This window comes from Symphalangus syndactylus, chromosome 16 (genome assembly GCF_028878055.3).
Source record: "Symphalangus syndactylus isolate Jambi chromosome 16, NHGRI_mSymSyn1-v2.1_pri, whole genome shotgun sequence".
Taxonomy (NCBI): domain Eukaryota; kingdom Metazoa; phylum Chordata; class Mammalia; order Primates; family Hylobatidae; genus Symphalangus; species Symphalangus syndactylus.
This window is the reverse complement of record NC_072438.2, coordinates 45,728,151-45,741,473: the sequence shown is the minus strand read 5'-3', so window position 1 is coordinate 45,741,473 and position 13,323 is coordinate 45,728,151. Positions and strand designations below refer to the sequence as shown.

Here is a 13,323-nt window from a genome sequence, read left to right as displayed (position 1 = left end):
TACTCAGGAGGCTGAGGCAGGAGGATCGCTTGGATCCAGGAGGCAGAGGTTGCAGTGAGCCAAGATTGCGCCACTGCACTCCAGTCTGGAGACAGATTGAGACTCTGTTTCAAAAAACAAAAAACAAAAACAAAAGAATAAATGATTAGTTGATAAACTATGCATTATTTCGTGTAATATTAGAAATACAATGAAGAACTGTGTTTCTCTGCATAAAACTTTTAAGTACGTATTTTATAATCTGTTACAAAATAGTTGGGTGGAAAAACTCCCACCATATACAAAATGAAAAGGCAAATGACAACCTGGGAAAAATGTTTGCAAAACATATGCAAAGATTTCATATTCTCAATAGAGAAAAAAGTCTTACAGATCAACAGGAAGGATATAAATGCTGCAATAAAAGACGTGAACATGCAATTAACAAAAGAAATTCAAATTGCCAGCAAATATTAAAAATGTTTAGAATTACTATCAACCAAAGAAATGCAAATTAAACAATACTTTTTTTTCCTTTTAAATTGGCAATGGTTAAAATGTTTCTATCTTCTAGATGAACTATTTTCTGAACACCAGAATTCAGCACAGCACCTGGCACCAAACAGGATCGACAATCATTTAATAAGTAAATGAATGAGTGATGTCCATGCAACCTAGACATGACTGACATTCACCCTTTTATTTCTTTCTCTCTTGAGAAGGGATCTCACTCTGTCACCCAGGCTGGAGTGCAGTGGCCTGTCATGGCTCACTGCAGTCTCAAATTCCTGGGTTCAAGTGATACTCAGCTTCCTGAGTAGCTGGGACTACAGGAGTGCACCACCACACCTAGCTATATTACAATTATTTTTGTAGAGAGGAGGTCTTGCTCTGTTGACCAGTCTGGACTCAAACTCCTGACCTCAAGTGATCCTTCTGCGACTTGGCCTCCCAAAGTGCTGGGATTACAGATGTGAGCCACTTCGCCCAGCCCACTGTTTTATTTTTGTGAGTATATTGTGGGTTTATATTTATAAATTGGGTGGGGAGAAGATCCCCTTTCTTCTTGAGATCGTTTACCTTTCTTGCTTAGAAAGATAAATAAATGGTTTGAAAGTGCTTATTGGGGGGTAGTTTTTTTTTTTTTTTTTAATGGAAAGTGACTCAAAAGTGAAGTCTCAGTTCAAGACTTTTTTTTTTTAAGTCTTACTCATAAGGAAGTGAGTATGAGGTGAATTGCATTAACCTAAAGTACTGCAGAGATGAAACTTAAAGCAGGAAGCAACATACCATGAATGTACTGGAAGGGAACACATTTGTGTCATGTGAAGAGACATGACAAAAACAGCCCTCCTTAAATTATTTGTGGCAATAGTGATCACATTCATTTTAATTTTGCCGGAATATTTCAAGACACCGAAAGGTGAGTATGTAATTGTAAACTAGCTTTCCTTTCTTAATTTTAAAAAATTAGTGTCAGCTAGTGGTTACAGAAAAGATCCTCTTTTTGGACACATGCTGCATAGGCTGAAGTTCTAGATCTGAAAAACTAATAAAATAAAACAAGATTGCAATTTTAGTTGACTGTTATATAGTACAGTAACCTAAATCATAGTACTTAATTATCATAGCATACCTAAAAATGAAAGTATTTAAAATCTGTAGTCTAGATTTTAGACATTGAGATTACAATAATCGCATCATGATTTTGCTCTTTGAAACACTTTCTTCAAAGCAGCTTTTTTTTTTTTTTTTTTTTTTCTGAGACAGAGTCTTACTCTGTCGCTCAGGCTGGAGTGCAATGGCCCAATCTTGGCTCACTGCAACCTCCACCTGCCACGTTCAAGCAATTCTCCTGCCTCAGCCTCCCGAGTAGCTGCGCCCACCACCACGCCTGGCTAATTTTTGTATTTTTAGTACAGATGCAGTTTCACCATGTTGGCCAGGCTGGTCTTGAACTCCTGACCTCATGATCCACCCACCTCGGCCTCCCAAAGTGCTGAGATTACAGGCTTGTGCCACTGCGCCTGGCCCAAAGCAGCTTTAAGTATGCTTTTACATTTTGGAATTCTTTAATGAAGAAAGTGATATTTATTGTGTTAAAAATGCTAGAATTCCCTTTACTACAACTATTTTACACAGATAACTTACCGTCACCTTTTGACAAGAAAAAGCATTTATATATTTTGAAAATACAATTAAAATAAGGTGAGTGGAAATTTAATCAGATGTGTGTGTATGCATTTGTAACTGGAGAAAAATGGAACAAAATTAACTTTGTGAACATTTCAGAAAATTGTGATATAATTGCTGAAACCTAGATTAGGAAAATAAATAGGTATAAATTTAAACTATTCTGATATGTTAGCAAAGGACTTGAAAATTTATTAATGTGAGTATTTGGATGGTAATTGTGCTCCCTAGCATTTAATAAGAAGAAAAGGTGAAAACAAAAGGCTGTATTCTATCATTAAATAGTCTTTATATGAATTTGATTAAAATCAGAGAAAAACTCATATTTGATGATTTGCTGCAATGAATATTTATTGTTGCATATATGTATTGCTAAATAGCCAGATAAAAATATTTTTGCTAATTATATTTGATGACATATTTCAGTGATTATTTGATGTTGCCTTTACATGATGCTAAGTAGCAAGTTAAAAATATTTTTGCTAAATAAACACTATGATTACAATTTGGTTTTCTGGCATTATGTTACTTAGATGAAGCAATCATAGCACATATTTTCAGCGCTTGATTCCACTGGGTGAAAATGTGTTATAAAGAGAATAGTTAGAATAAAGATAATCTATTTTTAAGATATTGTGGGCTGAGAGTAAGCTCATTTGATAGTTATCCGGAGTAGGTTCTATCTATCTATCATCTATCTATCTATCTATCTATCTATCTATCAATCATCATCTATCATCTATCTATCTGCACCTAGCACCTCTTAAAAATCAGGTTGGATCTAATAAAAACCAGGTAAGCATCCCAAAAATGACTTAATTAACTATTGGTTAGTATTTATGAGAACTGGTGACTACAGGAGCATGTTAAAGGTTTTCATTTTGGGGCAGACACGTAGTTCTTTTAGTTTTTGTTTCTCAAAGTGAGAAGCATGGCCTTCTGGGGCAGTGGTGAGCAGAAAGAAGATAGATGAAGCACAGAGAAATTCTTAGTGGGGGACAGATGGGAGCCCCTTCTATTGGTGGGTAGAAGAAAGAGCTCTTATAACATCTATCTTAGCCAACTTCTTTGGCCTAATAGTAAAGTGTCAGTTCTTCTTCATCTTGTCAATAGTCAACCATCATTTATAATGATGTTTGTTCTCTTGCTTGCAAAACTGGTTACATCAGCTCCCAATACTGCCTTTACTGCCTTCCCAAACTGAAAATAGTTGTTTCTCTTCTCCTGGTCCAAGAACAGCATAGATATTACTCCAAACTCTTTCTGGGTTGATGGATTTTTTTTTTTTTTAAGAGACACGGTCTTGGTATGTTGCCTAGGCTGACTCCTGGGCTCAAGCAATCCTCCTGCCTCAGTCCCCAAGCAGCTGGGACTACAGGCACATACCACCCCACTCAGGTGGATTTATTGGGGAATTTTGTTTCAAAGGAACCCTACTTGGGGCCAACAAACAAAAATGTTCAAAAACCACTGTCTTCTTTTACATTATTTAGTGGTTGAAGGAATTTTGCACAGAGCTGCCATAAACAAAAAGTTGATTACTAGGCAAAGTGTTATACACATGCAATTGTGTAATAATAATAAAATAATAATAATAAAAACCGTTATATTTTTATAATGGTTTATGGATCGCCAGGAACATCTTTTTATAGCCTCATTTAATATAGTCCCATATTGATTAAATGAAGAAAACTTGGACATAATTGTCTGGTTTTTAAAACTTAGTTCTTAATCACAATAATAGTTGACCTATGAAATGAGTTAAATTGACAACTAATACTAAATAAAATAGCTAGTAAAATTATTTGATGGTAAGCTAAGAGTGTTCTAGAAGTGCTACAATTAACCTTGTGAAATTCTGCTGCCTAGTCTTACTCCATTAGTTTCTTGCCTTTTTTTTTTCATTTTTTCTCGTGTTCTATTCACTTTAATTTCTAAGATAAATATTATAAAATAACTTTTACTTATAAGTTATTCACTGATACCCTGTCTTTAACATGTCAAATGAATTCAAAAGGAATCTTAATGAGGAATAATATACTCATGAGATTTAATAGATTTGATTTCAAAATAATAAGCCCTCTGAAGTCCTAAGTTAAAAATAAAGCACCTTGTTTGATCATTTTTCATCAAGAATGTATCTGAGTCTCTGAGTAATTATTAGTAGGAATATTCCATTATCACAATTATACAGTATAAGCTATTCAGTCTAACTTTACCAAAAAAGGGAGCTACTTCAACACTGTGTGAGACTTATAATGGGTTTGCATTGGGTATGCACTACTAGCAAGATAACCTATTTTACAGCAGTGTTTTGTAACCTTTCCATTGATTTGAAAGGCAGCTAAGATATAGTAGTTAATATAATGGTTTGATGCATTTATATTACATGTAGATAATGGAGATACAAAAGGGAGTGGTGGATATATTTTGATTCAGAGCTTCTTGCAATTAAGGGAGCTAGCTTACTCCCAAATAAGAGACTTTCCAACCTGTTTTTGTTGGACTTACAGTGTTTAAGAGAGAACTTGGCTAACCCTCATGTAAATCCCAGTGATCTTTTATTTATTTATTCTTTCACCTGTGCTAGAAACCTGGGGCTACAAAAATGAAAGGCAACTCTTCCATCAAGGAGTTTTCAGTCGGGAGGACAACTGACTGACAAACAACTAAATAAAATACAGGAATTAACTAAAACAGGGATGTAAACAAGATGCAATGGGAACATAAATATTGCTTCCATGTCAGTCTTTGGGAGGACGTTCCTTGTATTTCCATTTGCAAAGAGAAATAAATAATTGTCAGAGTTCGAATGATCACCTTGTATTCCTTCTTATCTGCTTGCAAAAGCACTTTTCAAGAGAAGAAATGATGACGATTATTAAATAAAATATTCTCATATCAGTATATCAATAGTTCCTGAAAGTGGCAATTGCAGTGAGTCACACAAGTGTACTCCCAGTGATTTGTGGCAATACAGGATAGGAATAGCACAGATGAGGCTGGGTGCGGTGGCTCACGCCTGTAATCCCAGAACTTTGGGAGGCTCAGGCGGGTGGATCACCTGAGGTCAGGAGTTCGAGACCAGCCTGATCAACATGGTGAAACCCCGTCTCTATTAACCATACAAAAAACTAGCTGGGGCCAGGCACGGTGTAATCCCAGTACTTTGGGAGGCCGAGGTGGGTGGATCACTTGAGGTCAGGAGTTCAAGACCGGCCTGGCCAAAATGGTGAAACCCTGTCTCTACTAAAAAACTAAAAATTAGCCGGGCATGGCAGTGCGCACCTGTCATCCCAGCTACTCTGGAGGCTGAAACAGGAGAATCACTTGAATCCGGGAGGCGGAGGTTGCAGTGAGCCGAGATTATGCCACTGCACTCCAGCCTTGTGGATAAAGCGAGACTCCTTCTCAAAAAAAAAAAAAAAGAAAAAAATAAGACAGAAAGAAAAAGAAAATTAGCTGGGCATGGTGGTGGCGTGTGCCTGTAATCCCAGCTACTCTGGAGGCTAAGGCAGGAGAATCGCTTGAGCCTGGGAGGTAGAGGTTGCAGTGAGCTGAGATCACCCCATTGCACTCCAGCCTGAGTGACAGAGCAAGACTCCGTCTCAAAAAAAAAAAAAAAAAAAAAGGAATATCATAGATGAAAACACCTCAGACCTAATTTTATCTAGCTGTTTTGACTTCCTCACTTTCTTTTAAGAGCCAAACTGACATAAACTCTGTTTACCAGCTTTTATTTCCCCTTCTATTTCACACTTTGTGATGGAAATGGTGGTATAATGAACAGTGAAATTGAAGAAAACAAAGGATAAAGGAACTATAGGATAAACTGACATAATACGAGCATGTGTTCACAGTGTTTAAGTCTATATTATAATGACCACCACATCAAGGGTAATTGCAATTAATTTCCTGAAAGTGTTATTCTAGTTCTCAAAAATGAATGCTCTTTTTCTTATTCATAAATATTTAATCAGTAATCCCCAATAAGGCCTTATGACTATTTAAACTATTTTTTTATTTTAACAAATACATTTACATGTGCCAGTAATATGCCAAGTACTTTGACATATATTTTACAAAATAATAGTTCACTGTAATGTATCAAATATTTCTACTCATGGTGCAGCATCATTCTCAAGAGAATGTTCTGAAAATCTTTAGAAAGAAGGAATAAAACTAGATGGATAAGTGTACTTTGTGGTAAGATTTTGCTTCTTTTTAAAAATTGTTATTTATTTATTTACTTATTTTTGAGACGTCTTACTTTGTCATCCAGGCTGGAGTGCAGTGGCATGATCTTGGCTCACTGCAACCTCCAACCCCTGGGTTCAAGCCATTTTCCTACTTCAGCCTCCCGAGTAGCTGGGACTACAGGCACGCACCACCACATCCAGCTAATTTTTGTATTTTTAGTAGAGATAGAGCTTTGCTATGTTGGCCAGGCTGGTCTTGAACTCCTGATCTCAAGTGATCCACCCGCCTCAGCCTCCCAGAGTGCTGGGATTACAGGTGTGAGCCACCACACCCGGCCAGATTTTGTTTCTTATTGAATTTTCTGAATCATTACAGTTTTAAAATGGCTACTAATGGACACGATATTTTCATGTATATATTTTAGGCACTAAGTATTGGCAAAGAAATGTGTTAAATATAACGCTTTTCATCACTTTGACAGAACTGGCTTTATTCTCTAATTTGTTAGGTTGCAATACCTACCAACAACCCTTGCTTAGGTTGCTTTCTAACTGCTTGTCTCGTTGTTTTGGTGGATAAATGCTCTCTTAGTATATCTCTTTTGCTTTTTAATTGTTTAAAAAATTTTTTAAGAGAGACAGGGTCTTGCTTTATGGTCCAGGCTGGACTCTAATTCTTGGGTTCAAATGATCCTCCCACCTCAGCCTCCTGAGTAGCATTTTTTTTTTTTGCTTTAATAGAAGAAAAAGACTTTATCTAAAACATTCATATGGTGGTATATCTTCCCCTTAACACTGTTCTGTTTCTTTTCACTTATCACTTATATTTCATCACCTATATGATTTATTTATTATGCATTTTTAAAAATTATCTGATTTCTCCAAATAGAATGTAAGCTCCATGAAACCGAGGTTTTGTCTGCTTTGTTCACTGATGTGTTTCAAGCAGTTAAGAGAGTGTCTGTCACATTAGGGGCACTCAATGAATATCTGTTGAGGGAGCAAACTTGCTGAATCATGCTGTTAAGGAAATCAAAAGAAAACCTTGAAGGAGGCATTTCTGATCTGACGTTCACAAACACCTTGTGATTTAGGCAGGCCAAGTGTTATCCTCATATTTTTGAAAGATTAAATTTCATCACAAACCTAGAAATTTTAGGTTGTGCTAGCGTGTGAAATTTATTTTGCAGAATATTTTACTTGAAGATATATGTCTTTTTACACTGAGTCATTTTCCTGCCATTTTCTTTATCTACAGAGAATTTCATAATATTCATTTACTTCTCTTATTTTGACAAGTAAAATGAGCAGTCTCCTATGTCTCAAGCCTGCCTTTCAAATATTGCTATGGTATGTTAAAAATTATCCCAAACTTTGCTCCCTGCCTCCAGCAAACATTTCAAATGGTCTTTCCCAAATATCCTATGAGTAAATCCATAGTCCCTTGCTCCTGATCTGGCTGAAACTACAGATATATCATCATACACAATATGATATGTTTTTCCCCCTTTTCTGCTCAGTATTACCAGAGAGCCTTCAATGATTGGCCCCCAAATTGAAACATAGTCTAGTTTTTGCTAATGAAGTGGATAATCTTTTTGAGCTTATTCCAATCTTTTTTTTTTTTTTTTGAGACAGAGTCTTGCTCTGTCGCCCAGGCTGGAGTGCAGTGGTGCGATCTCAGCTCACTGTAACTTCTGCCTCCCGGGTTTAAGCGATTCTCCTGCCTCAGCCCGCTGAGTAGCTGGGATTACAGGAGCCCTCACCATGCCCAGCTACTTTTTTGTGTTTTCAGTACAGACAGGGTTTTGCCATGTTATCCAGGCTGGTTTCAAACTCCCGAGCTTAGGCAATCCACCCACCTCAGGCTCCCAAAGTGCTGGGACTACAGGCATGAGCCATTGCACCTGGCCTATTCCAATTGTTAAAGACGACAGACCTGTGACCAAAGGAAAACATCATATGTTAATGAATGTCTCTGTAAATTAGGCAGCTAAACCATAAGGTCTCTCCTATCCTGGCAGCTAATATTTTTAAATTGCTGAATTATGCTATAGAATAACTAATAATGTGAAAGATTTTTAGAAATAATTGACTATGTTTTTAACAGGCATAATTTACATACAATAAAATAGAAAGATCTTTTTAAAAATCTTTTATTTTAAGCTCAGGGGCTCCATGTGCAGGTTTGTTATATAGGTAAACGCATGTCACGGGGGTTTGTTGTACAGATTATTTCATCATCTAGGTATTGAGCCTAGTACTCATTAGTTATTTTACTGATCTTCTCTCTCCTCCCACCCTCTACCCTCTGGTAGGCCCCAGTGTCTGTTGTTCCCCTGTATGTGTTCTCATCATTTAGCTCCCACTTATAATTGAGAACATGTGATACTTGGTTTCCTGTTCCTGTGTTATTTTGCTAAGTATAATGGCCTTCAGCTCCATCCATGTTTCTGCAAAGGACATGATCTGTTTCTTTTTTGTGGCTGCATAGTATTCCATGGTGTATATAATACCACATTTTCTTTATGGAAAGATCTTAAGTGTTCACTTTCATGAATTTTGACATTCGTGTGCACCTATGTAACTACTATCACATACCAGATACAGATTTACATCACCCCAGTAAAGATTCCTCTGGCTCGGCCGGGCATGGTGACTCATGCCTGTAATCCCAGGACTTTGGGAGGCCGAGGCGGGCAGATCACTGGAGGTCAGGAGTTAGAGACCAGCCTGGCCAACATGGTGAAACCCCATCTCTACTAAAAATACAAACATTAGCTGGGCGTGGTGTCACGTGCCTATATTTTCAGCTACTTGAGAGGCTGAGGCAGGAGAATCACTTGAACCCAGGGGGGCGGAGGTTGCAGTGAGCCAAGATGGCGCCATGTCACTGCAGCCTGGGCGAAAGAGCAAGACTCCATTTCAAAAAACAAACAAACAAACAAAAGATTCCTCTGGCTCTTTCCTTTCAAATCTCCTCCCGCATCCCCAAGGCAACATCTGACCTGTGTCACCATAAATTAGTTTTGTCTCTTCTTCTATTTCATGTAAATGGACTTATCACACAGTAAATATTTAAATATTTTTGGTCTGGCTTTTTTTTTTTTTTTTTTTTGAGATGGAGTCTCGCTCTGTCACCCAGGCTGGAGTGCAGTGGTGCGATCTCAGCTCACTGCAACCTCTGCCTCCTGGGTTCAAGCGATTCTCCTGCCTCAGCCTCCTGAGTGACTGGGACTACAGGTGCCCACCACCATGCCTGGATTTTTTTTTGTGTGTGTGTATTTTTAGTAGAGATGGGTTTCACCAAGTTGGCCAGGCTAGTCTCGAACTCCTGACCTCAAGTGATTCTCCCACCTTGGCCTCCCACAGTGCTGGGATTACAGGCGTGAGACACCGTGCCTGGCCTGGTCTGGGTTCTTTACTTAGCATGTTTTTGAGATTCATCCATGCTATTGAGTGATTCAGTAGCTCCTATCTTTTTGTTGCAAAGTACTCCATTATATAAATACACAACATTTGTCCCTTTATCTATTGGGTTATTTCCAGTTTGGGTTATTATAAATATGCTGCTATGAATATTATTGTACAAATGTTTGTGTCGGTATATGTTTTCACTTCTATTCAGTAACGCTCTAGTCGTGGAATACCTGGGTATCTTAGTCAGCTTGGGCTGCTATAACAAAGTGCTGTAGACTGAGTAGCTTGTAAACAACAGCCTTTATAGTTCTGGAGGTTGGAAGTCCAAGATCAGTATGCCGGCATGGTTGATTCTGATGAGGGTCCTCTTCTGGGTTGCAGAATGCTGACTTTTCTTTGTATTCTTACAGGATGGAAAGATAACTAGTTACCTCTCTGGTCTCTTCTTATAAGGGCACTAATCCCATCCATTAGCTCTCCACTCTCAGGACCTAATTACCTCCCACAGACCCCACCTTCAAATACCATCATATTGGAATTTTAGGGGGACACAAACGGTCAGCCCATTTCACTGGGTATGTTTAATTTTACAAGAAGCTGCCAAATGTTTCTCTAAAGTGGTTGTACTAGCAATATTTCTAGTAGCAAAAAATTCTCATTTTCTCTAGTTTATATTTAATATACTGAATCAATAACACTTAGAATATGTATAGTCAAAGAAATAATCTACATTTCTTCCAGAGTTCCCTGACAACTAGTTAATGAGGTCTTGGGAAAATGTGAGTTGACCTAGAGTAGCCTCTGGTACGCCTAGTGTCTGTGAAATAATGAAGATTTTAATGTAAGTTTTCACTTATTTGTAGAGGTCAACGGATAGTTGAGATTTTCTTGCAGTCATACCCTGAAAAATACTCCTGGCACAAAATATCTAAAAATGTGAAAAAAATATATTTAAAACTTTAGAAATATAGAGTTGAACTGATAAGAAAATAAGACTCCTTGGAGGCAGAAAATGAGTAGGAATTATAAATACATATGGGTAAGCAAGAGTGAACAAATTAGTGCCTCAGGAGCATCTGCAAATCTGTGGTGGCCTGGAATTTCAATTTCACTGGGTCATATGTCAGGAGACAGAAGGCAAAGTCTAAGACTGAGATATAACTGAGATACTGAAAAGTGATATGCTCCATAAAACAGTAATCTAGGACAAATTATGTCTGGTTTTGAGGAAATTTGTCTGTCTTCACTTTGGCTATGGGTGGAGAAAGGCAGAAGAGTCCTTTGAGAGTTTGTAAACACAGCTGGCCACAACTTGGATGTTGAGGATCGTTACCTGTGAGGTGTGAAAAGTCCAATCCAGGAATGTAGTTAAAGTCACTTTGGGTTAATGGTGCCATTAGACACTCACCAGAGGAAAACACCAATCCTCTCTGGAGGAAAACATCTTTACACCATTCCTCAAATAATTTCCCAGAGTAAAATTCCAAGGGACAAGAGCGATTATCAAAAATCATAAAACACATGAAGACTCAATGGACAAGAATCAACAGAAACAACAAACAGCAGAATCAGATCTTCAAAGAATTCAGATGTTGGAATCATGAGATATAAAATAGAAAATATTTAGTTTGTTTCAGTATATAAAATATTACATCAAAAAGTATGAGTAAGCACAGAAGAATGTAATTAGACTCATTTCATACCATGTACAAAAACCAATTCAAAATGGATTAAAGACTTGAAGACCTAAACTGTAAAACTACTAGAAGGAAACATAGGGAAAAATATCTATGACATTGTTCTGGGCAATTATTTTTTTGGTTATGACCCATAAAACAGGCAACAAAAGCAGAAATATACAAATGAGATTGTATCAAACTAAAAATCTTCTGCATAGCAAAGGAAATACCTGAGTGAAAAGAAACCTACAGAATGAGAGAAAATATTTGCAACCCATGTATATAAGGGTTTAATATCCAAGATATATAAGGAATTCAGACAATGCAACAGCAACAAAATAAACTGATTTAAAAATGGGCAAAGGACACTGAAGAGATATTTCTTTTTTACTTTTTTCTTTTTTCTTTTTTTCTTTTCTTTTCTTTTCTTTTCATTTTTTTTTTGGAGACACGGTGTCACAATGTTGCCCAGGCTGGAGTGTAGTATGGCTCACTGCATTCTTGACCTCCAGGGCTCAAGCTATCCACCCATCTCAGCCCCCTGAGTAGCTAAGACTACAAGTGTGGGTCACCACACTGGCTAATTTTTAAATTTTTTTTTGTAGAGATGGGGTCTCACTATGTTGCCCAGGCTGGTCCCAAACTCCTGGGCTCAAGCGATCCTCCTGTCTTGGCTTCCCAAAGTGCCAGGATTATTGGCATCAACCACTGCATCAGGCTGACATTTCTTGAAAGAAGACATACGAATGGCCAATACATATATGAAAAAATTCTCAACATCACTAATCATCAGGGAAATACAAATTGAAATTTTGTGAAAATACAGTGAAATATTATCTCACACCTAAGATGGCTATTATCAAAAAGACAAAAGATAACAAGTGCTGGTGAAGATGTGGAGAAAAGGGAACCCTCGTATGCTGTTGTGGGAATGTAAATTAGTACAGCCACTATGACAGACAGCATAAAGACTCCTCAAAAAATTCAAAATTAGGCTGGGTGTGGTGGCTCACACCTGAAATCCCAGTACTTTGGGAGGTCGAGGTGGGCAGATCATGAGGTCAAGAGATCGAGACCATCCTGGCCAACATGGTGAAGCCCCGTTTCTAGTAAAAATACAAAAATTAGCTGGACGTGGTGGCATGTGCCTGTAGTCCCAACTACTTGGGAAGCTGAGGCAGGAGAATCACTCAAACCTGGGAGGTGGAGGTTGCAGTGAGCCAAGATCATGTCACTCCAGCCTGGTGACAGAGTGAGACTCCATCTCAAAAAAAAAAAATAAAAAATTCAAAATAAGAACTACTAATGAGGCGCAATGACATGCCCCTGTCGTCTCAGCTATTTGGGAGGCTGAGTTGGGAGGATCACTGGAAGACAGGAGTTTGAGAGCAGCCTGGGCAACACAGTAAGATCGTGTCTCTTTAAAAAAAAGTAGAACTACCATATCACCCAGCAATCCCACTTCTGGTTATATTTGAAGGAAACGAAATCAGTGTGTCATAGAGATCTCTGAAATCCCATATCCACTGCAGCATTACTCACAATAGTCCAGATATGGAATCACTTTGAACTCCCATATCCATTGCAGCATTACTCACAATAGTCCAGATATGGAATCAACGTAAGTGTCCATCAATGGATGAATGGATAAAGAAAATGTGGTACATATACACAAGATAATACTATTCCACCTCAACAAAGAAGAAAATTCTGTCATTTGCAACAATATGAATGAATCTGGGGGATAGTATGCTAAGTGAAATAAACCAGGTGCAGAAAGAAAAATGCCACATGATCTCATTATACATGGAGTCGTAAAGAGTTGAATTCATAGCGGCAGAGAACAGAATAGA

The 13,323-nt window shown here is 37.8% G+C and overlaps 1 protein-coding gene across 4 annotated transcripts in view; it reads left to right on the top strand.

The window, feature by feature from the left end:
* TMEM156 (transmembrane protein 156) overlaps nt 1-13,323 on the top strand; it is a 203,102-nt gene that overhangs the window by 139,369 nt on the left and 50,410 nt on the right. The window contains exon 1 of one of the 4 annotated variants that reach the window (XM_055246203.2): nt 72-1,402. The exons of 2 other annotated variants lie outside the window; for them this stretch is intronic. In XM_055246203.2, coding sequence (XP_055102178.1) covers nt 1,315-1,402 — 88 coding nt within the window. In that variant the 5' untranslated portion in view covers nt 72-1,314. Of the gene's footprint in view, nt 1-71; nt 1,403-13,323 lie in introns of those variants that run through there. One more of the 4 variants, XM_055246204.2, reaches the window with a different exon arrangement.